This window comes from Sciurus carolinensis, chromosome 3, assembly GCF_902686445.1.
Source record: "Sciurus carolinensis chromosome 3, mSciCar1.2, whole genome shotgun sequence".
In the NCBI taxonomy this organism is placed as follows: domain Eukaryota; kingdom Metazoa; phylum Chordata; class Mammalia; order Rodentia; family Sciuridae; genus Sciurus; species Sciurus carolinensis.
In genome coordinates, this window is record NC_062215.1 from 60,565,146 (window position 1) to 60,586,325 (window position 21,180).

General features: G+C 45.7%; 1 protein-coding gene across 6 annotated transcripts in view; it reads right to left on the reverse strand.

The window, feature by feature from the left end:
- Positions 1-5,721: 5,721 nt before the first annotated feature.
- Positions 5,722-21,180, reverse strand: part of Rap1gap2 (RAP1 GTPase activating protein 2) — a 236,800-nt gene continuing 221,341 nt past the window's right edge. For all 6 annotated transcript variants that reach the window (XM_047543935.1, XM_047543930.1, XM_047543933.1 and 3 more), the window contains 8 exons: positions 20,961-21,098; positions 19,192-19,310; positions 16,339-16,452; positions 15,947-16,064; positions 15,652-15,778; positions 11,806-11,882; positions 11,350-11,387; positions 5,722-10,215 (listed from right to left, as the gene is read on the reverse strand). In XM_047543935.1, the coding sequence (XP_047399891.1) occupies positions 11,379-11,387; positions 11,806-11,882; positions 15,652-15,778; positions 15,947-16,064; positions 16,339-16,452; positions 19,192-19,310; positions 20,961-21,098 (702 nt within the window). In that variant the 3' untranslated portion in view covers positions 5,722-10,215; positions 11,350-11,378. The remainder of the gene's footprint in view (positions 10,216-11,349; positions 11,388-11,805; positions 11,883-15,651; positions 15,779-15,946; positions 16,065-16,338; positions 16,453-19,191; positions 19,311-20,960; positions 21,099-21,180) is intronic.

The window sequence follows — 21,180 nt, forward strand, 5'->3', positions numbered from 1 at the left end:
ATTATTTCCTCAGATTCCTTATTAGTAATAAGTTCTTATAAAACCAACCAATCGGCATGTTAGAACAAGGTCATAAAGACTCCTTTGATAGTCTTGGGATTTTTTCCCTAATGTAATGTCTTGCAGGGGGACTCATTAAAATTCCCTCAATCCAATCTTCGGAGCATATTTTCTAGACCATCTTTCTTATAAAGCACCTGTGCTTTTCCTAAGATGGTCTCACTTGTGTCTGTCTAATCATTCATTTGTATGTTTTCATGTGGAGCTGATTATAGAGTAGTTTGTTTTTATTAGTTCTTCCAAATGGGTTGTTTGGTGTTATTATTCCACTGCAAGGAGTCAATTTGTCAATGCACTCTTTAGTCTATACTGGAGTTACTAGTTTATTCTTCCTTTAACATCATTAGCAATAGGGAACATTTCACCCATGGGTGGAGCATCAGCTCCTTCCAGCAGCTATTTGTCCCAAGGTTGCTGATAGATTTCCACAGTCTCATATCACACTTTTCCTCTGATAATTTGGTTTCGTTTGAAGAAAGATGCTGTATCTATATTTTAATTTTAATTTAATTTTTAATTCTTTCAATATCTGGTTTTCCTTCTCACCAGATTCCTTCTGTTTCCTGGGTGGTGCTGATCTTTACTCTGGATGTTCCTTATTATGAGATGCCCCTGTTGTTCATGCAGACATCATCCATTTTTATCTCAACCTACTTTTTTCAAGCTTCATGTTTTATGTATACTTCTCTATTCTGTTCCCTCTACTGATTCCCTTTCATTTTCCTGTAAGATCCTGTGTCTTTCCAGGACAGATATTTTCCCCACATCTGTGATAACGGTGATAAGGATCCCCTTTGGTGGGGGGACAGGTGTCTTTCTATCCCCAGGGCCCTCACAGAGCCCCAACCCTCTCTCACTGGCTCTGAGCCTACTGTAATAGGAGTTACTTAAATAGAGACTGTGACTTGGGTCAGTGAAAGATTGCAGCAGAATCCCCCACATGCTTGTTTAAAATACAGATTCCTGAGCCCCACCCAAACCAGATGAATTATAAACTCTAGAGCAGTGCCTGAAATCTGCATTTGTAATGATATTTCTGGGAATTTTTATGCACCCCACAGCTGAACTGCTAGAGAAGAAGGCTTCCCTGCATGGTGCTCATTCAGGGGACAGTTTCAGTTCTGAGAATGGCTCAGCACTGGGTCTGGTCTAAAACTAAAGACAATCTGCTACAAATTTCTCCAGACCCTGATGCTCCCAGGAGGCATCATCTCTACCTGGAGAAATGGAGACTGAAATTCCCCTTCACTGGATCATTGCTTTTAGGTGCGATCTTGGTCTTGTATTTTCTCTCTGGAACTTAACTCTGGTTCCTATAAATAGTGCCTGTCAAGGTCCACCATTAAATTATTGAGGGGAGATGTAGAACCACAACAATGACTGACCAAATTCACATTCTAAATTCAGAGAAACATCAGAGTCTCTGGAACCAGCCACAGAGCCCCAGCAGATGTGCAGAGAGGCACCCCTGCATCAGAACCAGCAATAAAGCCAACACTCCTCATCCCCCAGGCAATACAGAGGACTGGCTCCATGAAGGAGGGACTGCATCTGCCTTGGGTGATGGTTAGCTTTATGTGCCAACTTAACTGAGCTAAGGAGTGCCAAAGGAGTTGGATAAGCATTATTTCTGGGTGAGGGTGCTTCCAGGAGAGACTAGCATTTGAATCAATGAGTAATAACCACCCTCACCAATGCAAGTGGACATCAGCAATATGTTGAGGGCCTGAAAGGAAAAAAAGAGGGGAAGAAGAGCAATTTGCTGTCTCTGCTCAAGCTGCATAGATGCCCATCTTCTCTTACCCTCAAACACACTCCTGGTTCTCAGGGCTTCAGACTCAGACCAGGACTTTTACCATCAGCCTGCCAGTTCTTGGGCCTTGGGTTTGTACTGGAACTCCACCAAAGCCAGGCTTCCTCTGCTCCCACCCAATGACTGAGTGTGGCAGGGTTGTAATTTTAGGCTCCTTCTAGAAATATTTGGGAATCTTCAGGTGGAGAACCCTGGCTAGAGGGACTCCCCAGTGATCTTCCTCATCTTAGAACTCAGACACCTCAGCCCAAACTTCCATCCTCCATCTCTCCTTTGCTGGAAGTCAGACCTGCCTCACAGGTGATAGATTTCCACCTTCTTCAGCTCCTTCCTCACTCTCTCACAGGTCTTTCCCCTAATAAATGTGTCGCTCCTGTCTTGGTGCTTCTCAGTACTCAGACTAACCTGTGCTTTTTCCAGGGGCAGGCCCAAAATGAGAGTTCTCTTTTGCCCCTCTCCTCTATAGTGTGGAAGTGCAGAAGAGTCAGAGGGTGTTGGTAGGAGGGCAGACCAGCTGCTTAACAAAGAAAAATTGCACAAGAGTTAAACAGACAAGGAAGACTTTATTCAAAACTATTGAGATAGAGGTGAGATATTGAACCCAACCTTGAACATGACAGGGACAAGTGAGGATTTATAACCAATTTTCAGGGTAATTTTCTAAGGTGGAAAATTATCAAGAGGAACTTGGTTAGGTATCAAGAATGAAAGATGGACTTCTGGTTTGGATATGTAGGCTAGGGAATTCTCAAACTGGTTTAGCAGGAGTCTTAGCTAAAACAGCTTAAGGATAAGACTGAGCCTAAAAGAGGACTCAGAGAAGCTTGAGTAAAGTTCAGTCAACAAGGGAATCCCATAGCAAAAGACTGGTCCTACCAGGCCAGCCTACCCCAAAGGATTGGTGGGGACAGCTCTGAATTGAAGGTAATGTTTAAAATAAACAAGACTGAGCCTCAATGAAATGGGATTGTTTTAATAACTGATAATGCAATATTACAGAATTAGACTGTGATGTCATTATTGAACCCAGAAGCCCAGAGGACAAAGAAAGGCTGATCAGTACACAGCTGGTCAGTAGCATCTTTGGACACAGCAGGCACTCAAAAAATAAGACTCAGGGGAAATCTGAGCACAGCCTGACATACTCCTCAGCAAATATTTCCCCTGTGTATTAGGCAGAATAATTGCCACACACACACACACACACACACACACACACACACACGATGTCCAATGACTACTGCAAGCTGTTGGATTCTGATGTTAGTGAACCAATTTCTAGAGTCCTAAGACTGAGCCCTCAACCTGGAGGAGTATTCACCTGGTGGGTGAGAACATCTGAACACAGATACCTAGACTAGCAGGTGAGCTTTCAGAGCACTAATAGGGTCTGAGGGTTTGGAGAGACAGGCGTTGGCTCAGCTGAATTGCATCCATACCCCTATGGCACTTTCCCATACAGACTTCCTGTTAAACCCCCACAAGCCTCCAGCTGTGACATATCAGCTTCTGGAAAGAAAGGCTGAACCCAGAAAGCAGTCAAAGACATGGGTGTTTGTGTGAAAGATGAGGCTTCATTTGCCACCATGGAGACAGAACAGAAGGAATCTAAAATGCTGAGAAATATGAAACCTTAAACCACAGACTCAGAGGAGGTGCTGCTTAACATGAGTGGGATGACCCCAACCCCAACCTGGTAGGCTGCAGGCATGGGTTCCAGGATAGGCACTGCTAACTGAGCAGGGAAACTGGAGAAAACTGAGATACACTTTACCTGGTGCATTCCTATGCATCCATAACTCCCAACAGTCTGGAACTTACCTTCATGTTGATGTCAGCCTAGTAGATTTGGGTCCTAAACTGATCTGATTCTGAATCCTTATGCTACATGAAAATAATAACGTCTTAACGGGTTGTTTGGATGACTAAATGAGAACAGAGTCAGTTCTATTATGACACTTGTTTTAAGAAGGTATTTCCCTGAGAATCATGGTGCACACCTGTAATCCCAACTACTCAGGAGACTGAGGCAGGAGGATCTCAAGTTCAAGGCCAGCCTAGTCAACTTAGTGAAATCCTGCCTCAAAATAAAAAGGGCTGTGGATGTAGTTCAATGGTAAAGTGTCCCTGGGTTTAATCTCCAGTACCACAAAAAAATAAAAATAAAAACAAAAATAGGAATTGACACCAACACAATTGATAAAATAGGGAATGACTTGAGTATAATGCAAATTGTACTTTTGATTTCACAACTTATCCATGAGAAATGTGTGAAAGTAGAAATTGAACTCAGCTAAACTGAGCTGCATAGGCACACACACAAAACATACATGCACCTCAAACATCTACCACCTACCTCTACATACCATGTGTGCTACAGCCACACCCATCCATATCTGGTGTTATCATCATCCATCTAATTTCAGGAAAACATCCCCTCTATGTCTTCATAATAATTCAGAAGTGGCAACCCTTCCAACACCCACTTCCACAAGCATACTTCAGGCCTTTTTCAAGCTCAAATGCCTTGTATATTATAACATTTATGTATTTCTTAATCAACATGTATAAAGTTATTACCATTTTTATTAAGTATGTTATAAACATGACCTTTTTATGTTTATGTGTCACTGATAAAGTTTTTTTTTTTTTTTTTGGTGGTGCTGAGGCTTGAACCCACGGCCTTGTGCATGCGAGGCAAGCACTCTACCAACTGAGCTATCTCCCCAGCCACTGATAAAGTTTTTGAGTGTTATGCACCTACCCCCATATTTTCCCATAAGCCCTGTGGTTGCATGATTTTACACAGTGTTGTTTTTAGGAACTGGTATGTCATAACAAAACTGACAACAAATGTGAAACGATTATTACATGATCAACTTGCAATAAATGTAATCTGCTACCATTGTTATCATCATTATTATTGAACTTCTGATGATTAAATAATACTTGCCATTTTTTAAAGCTCTTCCCCAATTATGAATTCATTTTTATTCTCATACTTTGCATGTGGGTTAGATTCCTGATAACACATAAAAAAATGCAATTCATGGGAAGTAATTTGCCCAGGATCACAAAACCAACCCCTGTCAGATATCCAAAGATTTGTTCTTTATCTTCAAACTTCTGAAGAAAAAAATACATTTACAGGTATTATTTTAAATCTAGATCCAAACAATGTAAAGCAAAGTATATAAAAGAGTGTGGCCATTGGGGAGTCAAAGAAGGATAGGAACAGAAGGATTTTGATTATGAATCATTAAAGAAGTGAATCAGTGGACTGGGAATATAGTTCATTTGGTAGAATATAGTTCAGTCGTTAGACTGGTAGCCTTGCAAGCACAAGGCCCTGGGTTCAATCCCTAGAACCAAAAAAAAAAAGTGAATCAGTAATTTGAGGGTGGGAAGAAGGAAGAAATTTGCAGGATGGAAACAAAACAGTGAATATCATGGGTCTCACTCATGCCTACAGATGCAGACAAATAATGGGAAAGAGTAAAATGCTCCAGAGGTGGACAATGAGGAGTGGTGAAGACTGTGTTATACTCAGATCCTACCCAAAAAGACAGACTCTGCTGAGTGCTGAGGAATTCATGCCTGAGAAGTGGATTCAGCACCTGATTTTTTAAGAGAAACAGAAAATTGAGATTTTTATGTGAAATTTCTAGGTGTACTTTTGAAAGTTATGGTTAGTTTTAAAACATTGGTGACTCATTTTTTAAAAATTTAAACACTTTCAAGCCAAAGTTAACACATCTATCGGCTAGCTAATATGCAACCTCCAGTGAACTGAAAGGTGATACCCAGGCCTGGGGCCACACACAAAGAAGTTTGAACACTGATGGACACAAAATATGTTATTTATTGTCAATTTCTGCAAAGACACATTTAAGCAACAAAATATACATTTGTCAACCTTTTAGAATTTGTTTTATACATTAACAAATACAATATGCTACCATAGCAATAAATTAAATGTACACTATTTACATTACATAGGCAGTCAGGGTCTACAAATCACCTCCTCACTAAGAGGAAAGAAATAAAAGTCATCGTCACAGGGGTCACTTCCAAGCTACACTTCTTAGGTTCTATCACACAAGAATCTCTTCACATGAAGACGTCAGCACTCCCCGAGCTGGAGTGTCGAAGGGTAACACCCACGACAAGGGAGAGTTGGCACACATGCTAAAGAGTGGGAAGGAGGGTTTTACCCTTCCAAGCAGAAATATCACAAAAATCAAAGACGATGGCAATTAAATTCCAGTCTTCCAGCCAAACTTTCTTTCCCCAGGGCTGATAAGGCACAGGACAGAGCCACTGTTCCAACAGCCTCTCAGGAAGCAGGACTCTGCTGCCTGTGGCCCTAAGGGGGTTATCTTCTTCCTCCCAAAGGGGCACATAGCCCAGTTGAAAGGAGAAGGTCGGGGGTAGGGGTGGGCAAGAGGCTGGTGGTAAAACAGATACTGGAACTGGGTAGAAGAATGCCCCCATGGGTCCACACCTGGCTGCAGCGGCAGCCTTGGCAAACTTCATTGTCCTGCCTTTGCCTTTGATAAGGAGTAGCTGGAGTGGGGGAGGAGCCACAGGGTCCTAGCATGGCTGACTGGCCTGGTCCCTTCCAGCCCCTGAAGCTGTAAAATCTACTTGAATCCCCCACCATTCCCCACAACAGAGCTATATCTATAGACTAAGAAACAAATGAAAAAGGTAGTGTTTGAATTGGCACCTTCAAGGGTCAAGATAAGGAAAGTGAAGCAGGCCGTGTCCTCCCTCGTCACCTGAACCTAGGTTTCTAGTAACCACTTCCCATTAAGAATCAGAGAGAAATGAGAGAGAGTTTTGCTCTTACTACTTTTTGTCTTGATTTGCAGCAAGGAAGCTGAGGGTGGTGAGCTGCATCTCTGCCCTGGCCTCTGCCACATTACAGACTGGAGTTGCAGAGCAGAGGTCACTGAGGAGCAATTTGCTGGAATCCCTTTCCCTCTCCATTTTCTTTGCTCAAGCTTCATCCCAAATCTCAGGGTCCTCACTGACCAATCCAAGAGAAGAGCCCTCCCAAAGACCAAGGCCCTACCTGAAGCCTTGACTGCTGGCACCTACCACCCAGTGTCAAGGCCAAAACACATGGCTTCCCCCAATCCTGGGCCCCAGGAAATCCAGCCACCTTCTCTATCAGTCACACAGCTGGTGCAGAGGACAGAACCGTGGGCTGTGAGTTCTAGTCTCAGCTTTCCCACTAGCTGGCTGTGGGTTCACTGAGGCTAAGGTTTCACATTCAGGTCATGATAAGGTTGAATGAGATGCTAAAAGAGGACAGGAGGTTTGGGCATCAAGACTGTGCCCAAAAAACTGAACCATATAATATTTTCTAAGACACACCATTTGATATTCATTAGCATAGACAGAGATTCTGCCTAAGGCCTTCTATCTCAACTTTTTCTGCAGCTGTTTTCAAGCATCAATGGAGCTAGAAACATCCAGGTGCCCAACGGCACCTGCAAAGTATAGTTTCTCCTGTGAGTCAAGTGGTCCCCAAAGCCAGAGATGTGAGCGGGAGAACCTCTCATAGAGTTCATAGTGGAAATTCCCCAAATACCAACATAAGCGCCATCTATACAAATCCAGTCATAAGGGCTTAGGGGGCTTCAGCAAGTCTCTGAGCTCCAAGACTGTGTAGCAATAAAAGGACAGTCATTGTGGATTAGAATGTGGGGTGGGGTGAGGTGGGGAACAGTCCTCCAAGAACCTGAACTACTGCCCATGATCCAGGAGAGTGAGGGGAGACTGGGCCACATTCTCATCTGCCTCCTCCCTATCTCCACTAAGACCTCAGGTAGGTTGATAATGCACACTCTGGAGGTTTATGAATGGCCTTTCTAAAGATGGAGAGGCATGACCTAGAGGAAGGTGGCATCTCAGATCCCACCCAGAGTACCCCAACAGCAAGCCGAGGGTGGAGACCATATCCCATGTCTGCACTTCAGGAGCAAATCTGTGCCACTCTATTTCTCGGGACACACCTAGCCATCCTGTCCACCAGCCCAGAGGCAGAGGCAAAGCCCATCAGGGAGCTAGGAGCTGCAGAGGGAGCAGTTAGAGCAGTGGAGACAGGGGGTATGACATTCCCAAATAGGACAGCATGGGGACAACCTGGAAACCCCAAAGGACTCCAAAATGCAATATAACATGGTACAACCAATTGTAAATACTAGCTACCCAGAAAGACAAGCCAGAACCCTGTAATCATTTTCAAAGAAATGCAGTTCGACCTTTCAAGTTCCTTCAGAAACCCAGCCAACAGAAAGCCACCAGAGTTGACAGGCCTCATTCCAGCAGTGGGTGCTGCTACACTTTCAATAAAAGTGAAACAGATATTCTGTTGACCTTCTAACTAGAATAAACCATACCAGACTAGTACTTTATGTAAGCACATGCCCTGCACAGGGTGAGGGGTATGGCCACTCCCAGCCTGCAAACAGGATCCAACACAAGAGTAGAAAATGAAGGATCAAACTTTTGCTCCAATGGCAAAAGTAATAAGGAAATAGTCACAATATCGGTCAAAAAAAACGTGTTGCATTTCTATGCTTTGACTTGGGATTGGGTCCAGATTCCTGTGCAGAAAAAGCACTTGATTAGAAATTTTGTCATCTGCTCCTTAAAAGAAGGAGCCTAGCCAACAATACCCCAGAAGCCCTGTGCCACCTGTACCAGAGACCCTGTGAACTTCAAACTGCAGTACCACCAAGGGTCTGCTGTTCAAACTCTGTGTTTTACTTGGAGGATGCCTCACCCTAAACCCAGCAGCAAAAACACCCTGCAGACTAGCAGGAAAGGTCAGAGGTCAGAGGGCGGTTCCTCAGGACAGCTGGCTCATCCCAGAGAGGGTGGCTGTGGTTGGAAAGGGTAAGAGGATTGGGGGATGGCACTCCAGACAAGGCCAGAGGGCACAATAAATGGAAGCAGCCCCCAAGGCAGCACTGGACACCCCACTGATGCCTGGGACGTAAATCGCTGAGGGATACTGCATTCCTTTCCCACACCTAAGTTCAACCCACACACATTGACTTGACCAAACCTGCCACGGCATCCCCCTAGCTCACCTCTCGCCTCCTGCCCATGGTGAATTGAAATTAACTATGTCTTCCACAACCAGCAGAGACTGGGACCCTGTGGAGGCCAGCTGAGCCCTCAGGCCCTGAGGTTGTTCTCAACCAACAAATGCCCAGCATTGCCCTGTTCCCTCTCCCAGAACTCCTTCTCACTCCTGGCTTCCCACCTGTTCCTGGGGAAAAAAATATCTGCTCAAAGGGGAAAGACTGCCTGGGGCTTCTCCCACAGCAAGGACAGTCAGGAACCTGCATAAAATCAGGTGGGAAAAAAGTTTCAGCTATAATCAAAGAAGTGTTCAGCCAGGTTCCCAGACACACCCAGTTCAGTCTCTGAGCTTCCACAAGTCCAAGACCCTGGTAGCAGGGATGGCAGCATCCCTGGACCTGTCTGTGAGACTACAGCAGAAGTGTATAGCACAAAAGCAGGTAGATGTTTGGCATTCCAGAGATCTGGAACCAATGGAGTCAATTTTTTTTTTTTTTTTTTTTTTGGCACTGGGGATTGAACCCAAGATTGCTTTATCACTGAGTTACATCTCCAGTGCTTTTTATTTTTTAATTTGAGAAAAAAATCTCACTAAGTTGCTAAGGTTGGCCTTGAACTTACAATCCTCCTGCTTCCAGAGTTGCTGGGATTACAAGTATGCACCCAATTTGGGGCCAATTTTCATCAGGACAACCTCCAAGATGTTGCTAATCTTGGCTCCTGGGTAAGCAGCCCCTCTATCTCCATTACATCACTAAATGCACTGGTGGTGATGAAGCTCCTGCCTGCCAAGTCCAGGAAGGCACTGCACTGTGACCAAGGATGAACAGGGCCCAACTTATGTTCTGCTATCACCTCTGCTCTCCACCCCATCATCTTCTGCCTCTGAGGCAAATGAGCTGCCTAGTCTCTGACCAAGCCCCCATACCCAGATCCCCCCTTGCCCAACTCTATCTCCTACAGACAAAGCAAGATGACAAATGACCCAGACAAACATCACATCTGGAGGTCAAGAGCAGAGGAGCCTCCAGGTATGAAGCCTTGTCCAGAGTTGGGAAGGTTCTTGCAGGGTATGTTGGTACAGGAGCTAGCAGGGCTATGGTCAGGTTGGGACAGAGCACAGGAATCTGGTCTGATGGGCAGGTGGCCAGTGGGGCAACAGGTCTGTGATGGTCAGAGTAGCAGATGGCACCCCCAAACTGCTGGAACAGAAGCCTTCTACAGGACAGAACTGGGCTTCCCTGGAGAAGACAAGAGGGAGTGAGAAGATAAGTAAGCATTCCATAAAAGCAGGAGAGATAAATACACTGGCCTATAGCCACAACCCACCAACTGCACTCAGGACGAGGAGAGTGCCAAACATAAGGGTGCCCAACTTCATTTATTCAGCCCTGGAAGTTGGGTATGAACATTACTTTGGTAAAGAGAAGCATCTGAAGTCCATGATAGATGTTGGAGGTGAATGCTGACATTCCCGTTTTTCTTGTTTTCTCATAAACAGGCTTAACATCGAGTGGGCTCATCTCTGCCCTTTCCCATAGTCTCTAATGTGACTCTACCCTGGTGCTCCAGGTCGGGAAGAGTCAGGAGTTCAGATGGATTCTCCTCCTAGTCTTCACTAGGAGGAGCTGAGACTTAATCGTAAAGGACTCCTGCCCTGCTGTGCTGGAACCACATGAACCCTGGGCAGAGGCTGGGAGCAGAGGTCTCTCTGGGGTTGTCCCTTACACTTTTTTCTGAGCAAGTATATCTCTTGGCATGTTTGGAGGATATATCCTAGCCTAGACCCTTGGCCAATGACACAAGGAGGGTTAGGCTATCTAAGGGCAGGGAAGCAGCAGGTAAGTCGAGAAACTCCTCCCTCCAGAAAAGGAAGTGAGCTCTGGCCACAGCCCCTTCCACCTGCTGAAACCAGACTGTCCCACTGAGTAAACACTCCTTCCCACACCCAAGGCATCCTCCCCATCTTCCCATCACAGACTTGGGGAAGCCCATCATGGAGACTTGGAGATGAGACCACTGTGTGGACCTCCCTAGCTAGCAGCATCTCTCTGACCATTCTCGAGGTCATAAGCCCACCAGAATCCTGATTTTTTTGGGGGGGAGGGATTAAACTAGGGATTAAACCCAGGGATGCTCAACCATTGAGCAATATTGCCAATGTTTTTTATTTTTATTTTTTATTTAGAAACAGGGTCTTGCTGAGTTGCTGCAGGCCTCACTAAATTGCTAAGGTTGGCTTTGAAATTGCGATCCTCCTGCCTCAGTCTCCCAAGTCACTGAGATTATGGGCATGTGTCATTGCACCTAGCTGGTACCCTGATCTGAAATTAATACACAACTCCCCTCATGCCCACTGCAAGGCAAACACTCACCTTGGACAGGCCAAGGACTCCACTTTCCATTAGTGACCCTGTTTGAAGAAACATCCATACAAGAGTTTTAAGTAACAAGATCGCAATCCACTTCACCTGTAGCTTCTGCACACTCAGCTCTCAACAATCTGGTGAGCTCAGAAAGGGACAGGGGCCCCAGGAGACAGTGGTTCATATCACAGAACTAGACACAGCTTTGTCCAATGGTAGCTCTAATGCAGAAGGTGGGACAAAGGTAGCTGATGAGCCCCTGGCTGATGCCTGCATCATGGGGGGACAGATGACATCGCCCCTAGATCTGATAAGAACTTCCCTTCCCCTCTCTCAGGGGACCCCCATGTGATGTCTGAGACATGCTCCCCTTCCATCCCACAGAAAAGAAGACTGGCATTTGGAGGATATTGGAATGGGGGTGGGGAGGGTGTTCCTGTGTGGTTGTCACACCCAGATCCTTACCGCACTGGAGCTGGCATGGCTGAGCTTATCAAAACGGAATTTCAGGTTTGATCTTGGGGAGTTTCTGCTTTTGGCATCTAAGAAAAGGAGAATGTCCATGAAAAGGAGATGGAACTGCAGAGGTCAGGTGAACTGAATGGGTAGACTGGCTGGGGATGCCAAGAGAAAGGGGCCTCCCCACCGTGCCTCAAGGCACAGTAGCCCATATGACATGCACCAGAGCCAACTCTTAAACTTAGAATGGGGTGAGCTGGTTGTTAAACACAGAGTTTTAAAAATCAAATGATAAAAACTTATGAGTAAATAGATTATATTCAATAAAAGTTAATAAATACTCAAAATTCATCATGTCCTCACTATTTTACTATTGTCTGTGCATTTGCATCAATTGAATGCATATGACAGAAATACCCTACGGAAGTGAACTATACTTCTTCCCAGCCCATGTTCAAGGACATCACGGAGGTAGCTTAAGAGAAACTGGCAAATGCTACAAATCAAGGCATGATTTATTGTTTTGTTGTCTAGACTTAAAAAACTAATGGAGAAAGTAATCATGTGAATTAAACTTGAAAATGTGTTGTGCCTACAGCCATATCATTATCATTAGCACCAAAGACTGAGTAAATATTCTTCCAGTATTTGAAAAGTATTATCTGATTCAGTAAAAAAAGTTGCTCATGTCTTTGACAAATGGCTGAAGTTCTCTTAATATAAAGTACTGCTTAACATAAATGATAATATCAATTGTCATTCATGTTGGAACCACATTTTTTCATCATCTTCAACCTCAAAATTGGTACAGATACAAGGGTGAGATAACTATCAATGGAAATTTTTGTGTTTTGTTAGAATCACTGGACAGGAATATTACTCCGCCATAAAGAATGATAAAATTATGGCATTTGCAGGCAAATGGATGCAGTTGGAGAATATCATGCTAAGTGAGATAAGCCAATCTCAAAAAACCAAAGGACGAATGATCTCGCTGATAAGCAGATGATGACATATAATGGGGGGTGGGAGGGGTTAGCATTAGGTTTAGGGTTAGGGTTAAGGAGGGGGCAAGAATGGAGGAAGGAAGGACTGTATAGAGGGAAAAGAGGGGTGGGAGGGGTGGGGGGAAGGGAAAAAAAAAACAATGAATCAAACAACATTACCCTATGTAAATTTATGATTACACAAATGGTATGCCTTTACTCCATGTACAAACAGAGAAACAACATGTATCCCATTTGTTTACAATTAAAAAAAAAGAATCACTGGACAAAAGGGATTTAAAATACAGAACATTGTGTATTTTATCCCTATTTATAAACTTTGTGTTTGATACATTGTATCGGTAAATTTTACAGTAAGTGTAATAATTACAATAAGCATAATAATTGTAATTATTACAATAAGTGTAAATGTGGTAGAAGACCCCACTGTTAAACTTTTGCCATTACACCACTGGCAAGATAGCCACAGGCTCTCAGGTTTTCCCCTGACTGAGGTAACCTACAACTCACACATCCCTCTATAGGTTGCTGATGAATTTTGCAGGTGCTATAGAAACCTCTCTGAGTGACCCTGTCAATCCCCTTATGGGCTGCAAGAAGTGCAGGTGCAAAATGACCAACAATCAGGCATCTGAGATTCTGGAAGACTCAATGTCAGGCCCTCCCAGCCCACCTCCCTCCCCTCAGCCTGCCTCTACCCAAACTCAGTTGAACAGACAGGTATCCCCAAGCCCACCCTGAGATCAACTGGCAAATGCTACAAATCAGGGCATGATTTATTGTTTTGTTGTCTAGACTTGAGAAACTAATGGAGAAAGAAATCAAAGTTGTGCTGTGGATACCCAGCACAACTTGCATGGAACTAGGGGGTCAAATCCTATGTGGAAGGAAGGGTTACAGGAAAGTGCATCACCAGGAAGTACAAAGCACTAGATAAGAGTTACTCGACATGATCTAGGTTCCCTTCTTCCCCGAGTGACCTTCAGTATGTCGTAGACTCTAAGTTTCCCTTTACTCAACATTTCATTTTGAAATTCATTTAGTGCCACACTGGCACTGGGTTTGGTTATAGATTCTTTCATTCATTCCATCAACATTTAACTAACCCTTAAAAATCTAGGAATGTGTATGAATACTCCATTTTATAGAGAAGGAAAAGGAGGTTCAGAAAGGTGGGCTGTCTGATCCAGATTAGAACCCAGCTCCAGATGGGAGATGAATGAGAGGAAGGCATGAACTGCTCCACTAACTGGGAAGTGCTAACATAAAAGATCACTTGCTCCTGACCATGATCTTCTTATATCTTCCCTTGGACACTGCTGACCCTTTTCACCAAAACACATTCGCCACGAGAACTCTGGAAGGGTCAGTGAGCTGTTACAGTGGTTTTGACTGAAACCACAGTGAAGGCTCACTGACCCTTCCTGTGTCTCTAACATTTAGATTAGAGTTTCTCAACCTATTCTATTTTGAGCCAGAAAAGCCTTTGTTGAGTGGAAGGTTACACTGTTTAGCAGCATCCCTGACTACCCACTAGTTATCATAGGTTCCCCCCTTCCACAATCATGAAAACAAAAATGTGTCCAGACATTGCCAAAGTTTCCCTGGGGAGCAAGACTGCCCCCACCTAAAGCCGCCTATCACACTATTGATCACTATTAATACACACTTGGGTTAAAAGTTCTGTGTCCCTTATAAGCATAAACTCATTTAATCTTTACCCAACAAAACCTATGAGGTTGAAACTACTATTCCCCTCCCTTAATTCTTGGAGAAACTAAGACACAGAAAGGCTCAGTAATTTGCCCAATGTCACATCACTAGTGAGTGGCAGGTCCAGAATTTGCATGCAAGCCCCAGAGTCCTGCTGCCTGCCTCAAGGAGTTTGATTTCTGGGCACCTGGATAAACAGTGCCTATTACACAGGGTCACTCAGAAGGCTCTTAGGGTTAGCCCTTTCCCCTCTCCCAGAGCTGGTGCCTCTTACTCCACCCAACTGCAGGGACCCCAGAACCTCAAAAGGCCTGCTCTCACTGACTTCCACTACCAAGCCTGGTAAATTTTACCTCCTTGACATCCTCTCCCGCCTCTCCCAGGGCCTCCTTCCACTGCCCCACTGCTCCTTCTGTTCTCCCTCCATACTCCAGCTCCCTTTCCATACTCAGCAGGCAGCAGCCAAAATGCTCTTTCTCAACTCCAGGTGGCACTTCTCTACTTGAGAACCTTCAAGGCTTGAGACCCCTCCAGGGCTTCCACAGCCAGCAGGACAGCACTGTAATTCTCACCAGACTCTCCCGGCAGCCCACCTGTGGCTGCTGCAGCCTTTCTCTCCTCTCTCACCCTCCCCCTGAATTCCAGCTGCACTGAATCACAGGAGGTTCCACAATGCCAAGTCCCTCATTTCCTCCAGCCTTCCCCCATGCTGCTATTCCCTCATATCCTTGTATTATCAGGATCAACACCATGACATAGGCACTCAGGATGGCTGAGGGGGTGCTTGAGGGGTCAGGAGAGCACTCAACTTTCTAACCATTTGATCCCAACTCCTCCATTATGGGATCTCCAGGAGATCATTGAACTCCCAGAGCCTCACTTTCCCATACATTGTTTAAAAAAAAAAAAGGGGGGGGGGACCCAGCCTTCTTCAGATTGATGGAAGATTAAAAGAGCTGGTGAAGCTGAAGGCCCTGTACCTCAGGGGTGGACAGAAACTGGCCAGTCCAGGGTACCTGGTACTAGGTACATACCCCATGTAACAGTGCTCAAGGCACATCTGGCCCTCCTGGCTACATTATACATACCACCCCTCCCAGCCACATTGCAAATACCACCAAAAGCCACTGACCCGTTGGACTCCGGCTCATGATGATGGGAGTGGCGGCTGCCCCCAGGCTGGGGCTCTCGCTGCTCGGGGACGGGCTGTAGACAAACACCTCCTGCTTGAAGGGTGAAGTTGTGGATGGTTGGCTGCTCTGGGGAGAGAGACTGGGTGAGTGAGACCAGTGTACCCTTGGAAGCCCCACAGGGATCCCATGCCCAGGCAGGCCTGAGACAGGACCCCCATCAGCCCAGAACCTCCTACCCCTTTCTGTTTCCTCGGCCCTGGGGCACACTCCACAGGTTAGAATGGGTCCACTTACCCCACTGTCACACTCCTCCATGGCCTCGCCTTCTCCTGCAGTGCTGCTGAAGCTGCTGGTGCTGGAGGAGGAGCGGGAGATGTTGGCCCGGCCATTCTCCTTCAACTTTATGAAGGGCCTGCAGGGAACAGGAAGTGAGGCTGCAGGGAACAGGGCAGCCCGGGTCACAGGACACCAAGACCCCATTTGGTCCTCAGGCCCTCCCCAGACAGAGTGGAACAGGTCCACCTGAGATCTGAGCTTGCCCACAGCAATTCCTATGCTCCCTCTGTCAATTTTCATGTTCCAAAAGTTTCAGAGGAGAGAGACTCTCAGCTTGCCTGGAGGCAGAGCCCATGTTCCAAGACTCCAAATAGGGAAAGCCAGTCTTTTCTTCACCCTCACTCTCTTACTTCTCTTTATTGGGGCAGATTTCCGGAGAGCTGGGATTGGATGAGGTCTCAGACTTTATCTCTTGAGAAGAGTGTCCGCCATCTGGGGTCTTGGGGTTGCTGGATGCACTGTCACTGAGGGAATGAGAATGAAGAGGAGTGAGACCATGAAGCCAGCTCCCAACCTGACAGTCCACCCCCAGGCCTGAGACAGCATTCTGACTGCAGGGTCCAGCAGACCCCTACTTTTAAAGCACAGCTACCAGGACTTCTTTTCCCACCTGAGTCCCTGAGACTGCAGCAGCCAACAGGGTTTTATGTTCCCTATAGCAAAGACTACTCTAGATTCATGGGTGAGAGTCCAGACCCACCAAACAGGAGCCCTGGCTTGATGGACTCCAGCCCAAGTCTACCCCTCATGCAAACTGGCTCTCCCACCAGGCAAAAACTATGAGTTGAGAGAGGGCCTCCCGATGGAACAAAGTAGAGTCTATACAGAATACAACCCAACATGCATGGATTCCCAGAAGGTTCCAGGGAAACCATCTGCTGTGTGACTCTGGGGGACACCCTATATATACACTGTAATATGAGGTCCCTGGATCTGTATGGTGAAGTAGGTCTGGGTACTGGGGAGCAAAGGGCTACTCCTAGCCCAAAGGTCCAGGAGTTCCCTTCTCTTAGAGTTTAGTAAAGACCATTTACCCTGTGCCAGCTGTTAGGTACATGATAGCTTTGTCTTCAATGTACGTTTTTGTTGTTGTTGTTGCTTTGTTTGTTTTGGTTCTTGGTACTTGGTATTGAACCCAGGGGCACTTTACTACTCAGCTACACCCTCAGTCCTCTTAATTTTTTTATTTTGAGACAGGGTCTCATTAAGTTGCTGAGGCCCTTGCTAGGTTGCTAACGCTAACCTTGAACTTGCAATTCTCCTGCCTCAACCTCCCAAGTCATTGGGAGGCTGTACTTTTTTTTTAAATAACAGTATCATTGAGACACAATATACATACCATACAACTCATCCATTTTAAGTAGACAATTACATGGTTTTTAGTATATTCACAGAAATGTGCAATCATTACTACAATTTAATTTTAGAACATTTTTAGACCTCCCAAAAGAAACCTTGGCTCCATTTCCAATCACTGTCCATCCCTCTTTTCCCAACTCCCCTCCAACCACTAACTTCCTTTCTGTCTCTATAGACTTGCTAATCTGGACATTTCATATAAATGAAATCATTTAAGTGTTATGGTCTTTATGTCTAGTTTCTTTCACTAGCATAATGTTTTCAAAGTTCACTATATGGTACTGTGCATTCAAACTTCAATTCTTTTCATTGCAAAATAATATTTCACTTTATGAATAAATCACATTTTATTTATGCAGTTATCAAGTGAGGGGCATTTAGATTGTTTCCACTTTGGGCTATTGCAAATAATGCTGCATTGAACATTTGTGTCCTGAGTTGTGCTAGTGCTCTAATTTTTTATAGGTGATTGTTTTTCAATTCTCTAGAGCAGATATCTAGGGGTGGCATTGTTGGGTAACTCTCTGTTTAGCCTCTGTTTTACATTCCAACAGCAATGAATGAGGGTTGGATTTCTCCACATCCTAACAATTGTATTATCTGTCTTTTTGATCACGGCCATGCTAGTGGTGTTGAGTACCTCAGTGCACTTCTGATGGCCTCCTCACTGCCAACCCTCGCAGGGGTTTGGGCCATGGTGCTGGATATGCCTGCGCATCAACACCAGTGTGGAATTTCTCCCCTCCTGGCTTCAGAGATCCCAACCTCCACAGCCTCTCCGCCTCTTTTCTCTTTTCCTTCTCAGTCATGTTCACTAGCTCTCCATCCTCCATGTGCTCTTGAACATAAGTGCTCCATATACACCCTCTGGACAATCATATTCACCCATTAACATGTCTTTAACCGGCATCTTTATTCCAGTGTCAACCAACTCCTCCTCTCCAATCAAGTCTTCTCTCTGAAACTCAAGAACTGAACATCTCTCCTGAGTGGCCCATGACATCGATTGTGCAGGTTCCAAACAGAGCCTTTTGTCCTCCTCCATAAACCTGTCCCTTGTCCTGCATGGCCTAGCTTGGGGGATGGTACCACCACTCAGGGCTACAGGCAAACAACCAGAAATCTAGAAATGAATCTAAATGTCTTCCCTCCCAGAACTGTGAGCTTCAGAGGGCAGGCCTGTGTCTGGCTGCACCTGTCTAAGCATTCAGCAGCAAGCCCAGCATATGGCAGGCACTCAATAAATGGTGCTTGCTGAATTAAAGAAAAAATGGGCTCATTAGTTAAAGGATCAGAAAGATGATTAACAGGAACAGGTTAAGTATGGTATAAAAGGAGAGTTGCTTTAAAACGTATAGAATATTCTAGAAGTCCAAAAGAAGGTTCAATTAACTCTGCCTGGCAGAATCACGGAAAGTTTCCATAGGAGGGGACATTTGGAGTTGGGGGTGTAGCTCAGTGGTAGAGTGCTTGTCTAGCATGCATAAGGCCCTGAGTTCAATCCCCAGTGATATAAAAAGGTAGGGGGTGGGGATGTACATTTGAGTGAGCATTGTAAAAAGAGACAAAAAAAGACAAGAACCCAGGAAATGTTTCTAGCCTGGATCAAAATGCTGCAGAAACAACTTTGCAGATCCATGCAGAGAATGGACAAATGACTTGGTAGATAAAAAGCTGAGTGAGTGATTGACCATGCAGGTACCTGAGTAGAGCCAGGGTTAAAGAGAAGTCACCTCCCCAACCTAAGCTAAGCTCTTCCCAAGGGTGGGCATCTGACAGCTGTCAAGGTGGAGAGAGTTGACAGATCCCACAGCTTAGCTGGAGTTGGGGCCCTTGGTAGTTACCATCGTGTCCGGCCGTCCCCCTGGCCTTCTGAGCCCGTGTGCAGGCGGGGGAAGAGCCCTGACCGCCGCTTGATGGGGCTCCGTGACTGGTTCTTCACTGTCACAGCTGCCGCTGGAGGCTGCGGAGGAAACTGCCAAAGTGAGTACACCCACCCCAAACAGAGGTCCTCTTCCCTGCCCCCTCTCTGGTCTACAAATGGCACCTGGTCTGGAAGGGACCCCAGAAGATAGAAAGGCAGCTAGGAAAGATGGGATCTATGTAGCAAGAACTGAGATCCCAAACTCACAGTTCTCTCACAGTTCTTTTCTGTGTTCTTAAGACAAGTCACTGGCCCCAGACAATGACCCAGTGAAGACCAGAATTCTTGGTGGGGTCAAGGCCCCCATAGCAGAGCTCCACATATTGAGAAAGTCAGGATGACTCATTCAGTCACAGTCTGAGAACCACAAAGCTCAAGAGTCCTTGATTTCACCAGTGAGGAAGCTGAGGACCAGAAAGGTGAAGCAAGCTCATCAAGGTCAGCTAGCATATTACAGGAAGGATGAGGACAAGAACCCAAGGGCTCCTGACTCTCCATCCATTGCTCAGGAGTAAATGGAGCCTGGCAGGAGTCACAATAACCAGATGGAAGGACAGCTGTGGAGCCAGGTCCATGTACGCAGACAGGCAGCGGGAACCAGCAGAGGTTTCTGAATCAGGAGAGTTGCCTGGTCTTGCAGGGTGAAAACGAAAAGGCAGGACATTGAGGAAGGAGAGATGGGAACCTGGAACCAATCTTTAGAGCTTCTAACCCAGGCCCCGGCTTCTGCCAGTCATGTGTGTGCAACCTTGGGCAAACGGCAGAACTCTCTGAGCCTGTCTCCTCAACCACAGAATGGAGAAAACTGCCCTGCTTTGCTCACTTCGTAGACCTTCTGAAAGGAAGATGACAATAGGTGTGGTAGATTAAACTAATTGTGCAAGACCATTTATAATAAGAATCATAAATATTATGGTAAGTTTGTTCTGCTATTAGAAAAAGAACATGAAAAGAAAATCCTAGTCCATACAAGTCCTAAACCACCATATTGCCAAATGGACTGGCAATATGGTTCCCTCACCTGTCCCGCCCTGGTATAAGTCAATGGGGTATAAGTCAAAGCCACAGGGCCCACTTTCCTTGGTCATTGTATACACAGTTATGAAGAAGATATATTTTGAATCAGGAAGACTAGCATTCAAATCCAAGCTCCTCAGCTTAGCTGGGTGACTTGTAGCGATTGCTTAACCTCTCTGAGCCTCCTTTTCATCAAATGTGGAACAGAAATTGCCTCAGGCAGCTGTGACAGGAATCTGGTGAGATCTTGTCTGTGGATTATTTAGCCTGGTGTCTGGCACACAGTAAGCTGGGGTGGCTACTTCTATCGTTAAAAATAACAATGTGAGGACACCCTTCTCCCAGTCATGGGCCCCAAGCCCCTGGACAGGGAAACACACCCCAGGGTCACTATGTAGGGTTGGTCCAAAGGATGAGATGTAGCTGTCAAAGAAACTCAACAGGACAAGTGGACTTCTAGTCCCAGGTGTCACCTGGGACTGAGGCTCCAAGCAACCATTATCATAGGGTAAAGACTGAGTCACCCGCCAAGCAGACGCAGTTTCCCTCCATCATCCAGCTTGCCCTGCTCAAGTTGTCTAGCCCAAGTCTGGGTGGGAGCACCCTTCCTGCATAGGTTTAGTGAGGGGCCTCCCCTGGTCCATGTCATGGCCTAGAACCTGCCACGCTTACCGAGAAGGTAGTCTTGGTGACCTCCATGCTGTTGTGGACAATGCCCCCACTAAGACTTCCAGGAATGCTTCCACTGTGCAGCTTCCTCTGGCTGCCCACCATGGTCTCCATGGAGTGGCTGCGCACGCGGATGGCCCTCTGCAAGGAGAAGGGTGACAAAGGTTTGAAAGTTAGCACCCAGTCCCTCTGGATGATCCTGCAATTGGCATGGGTGCATTTG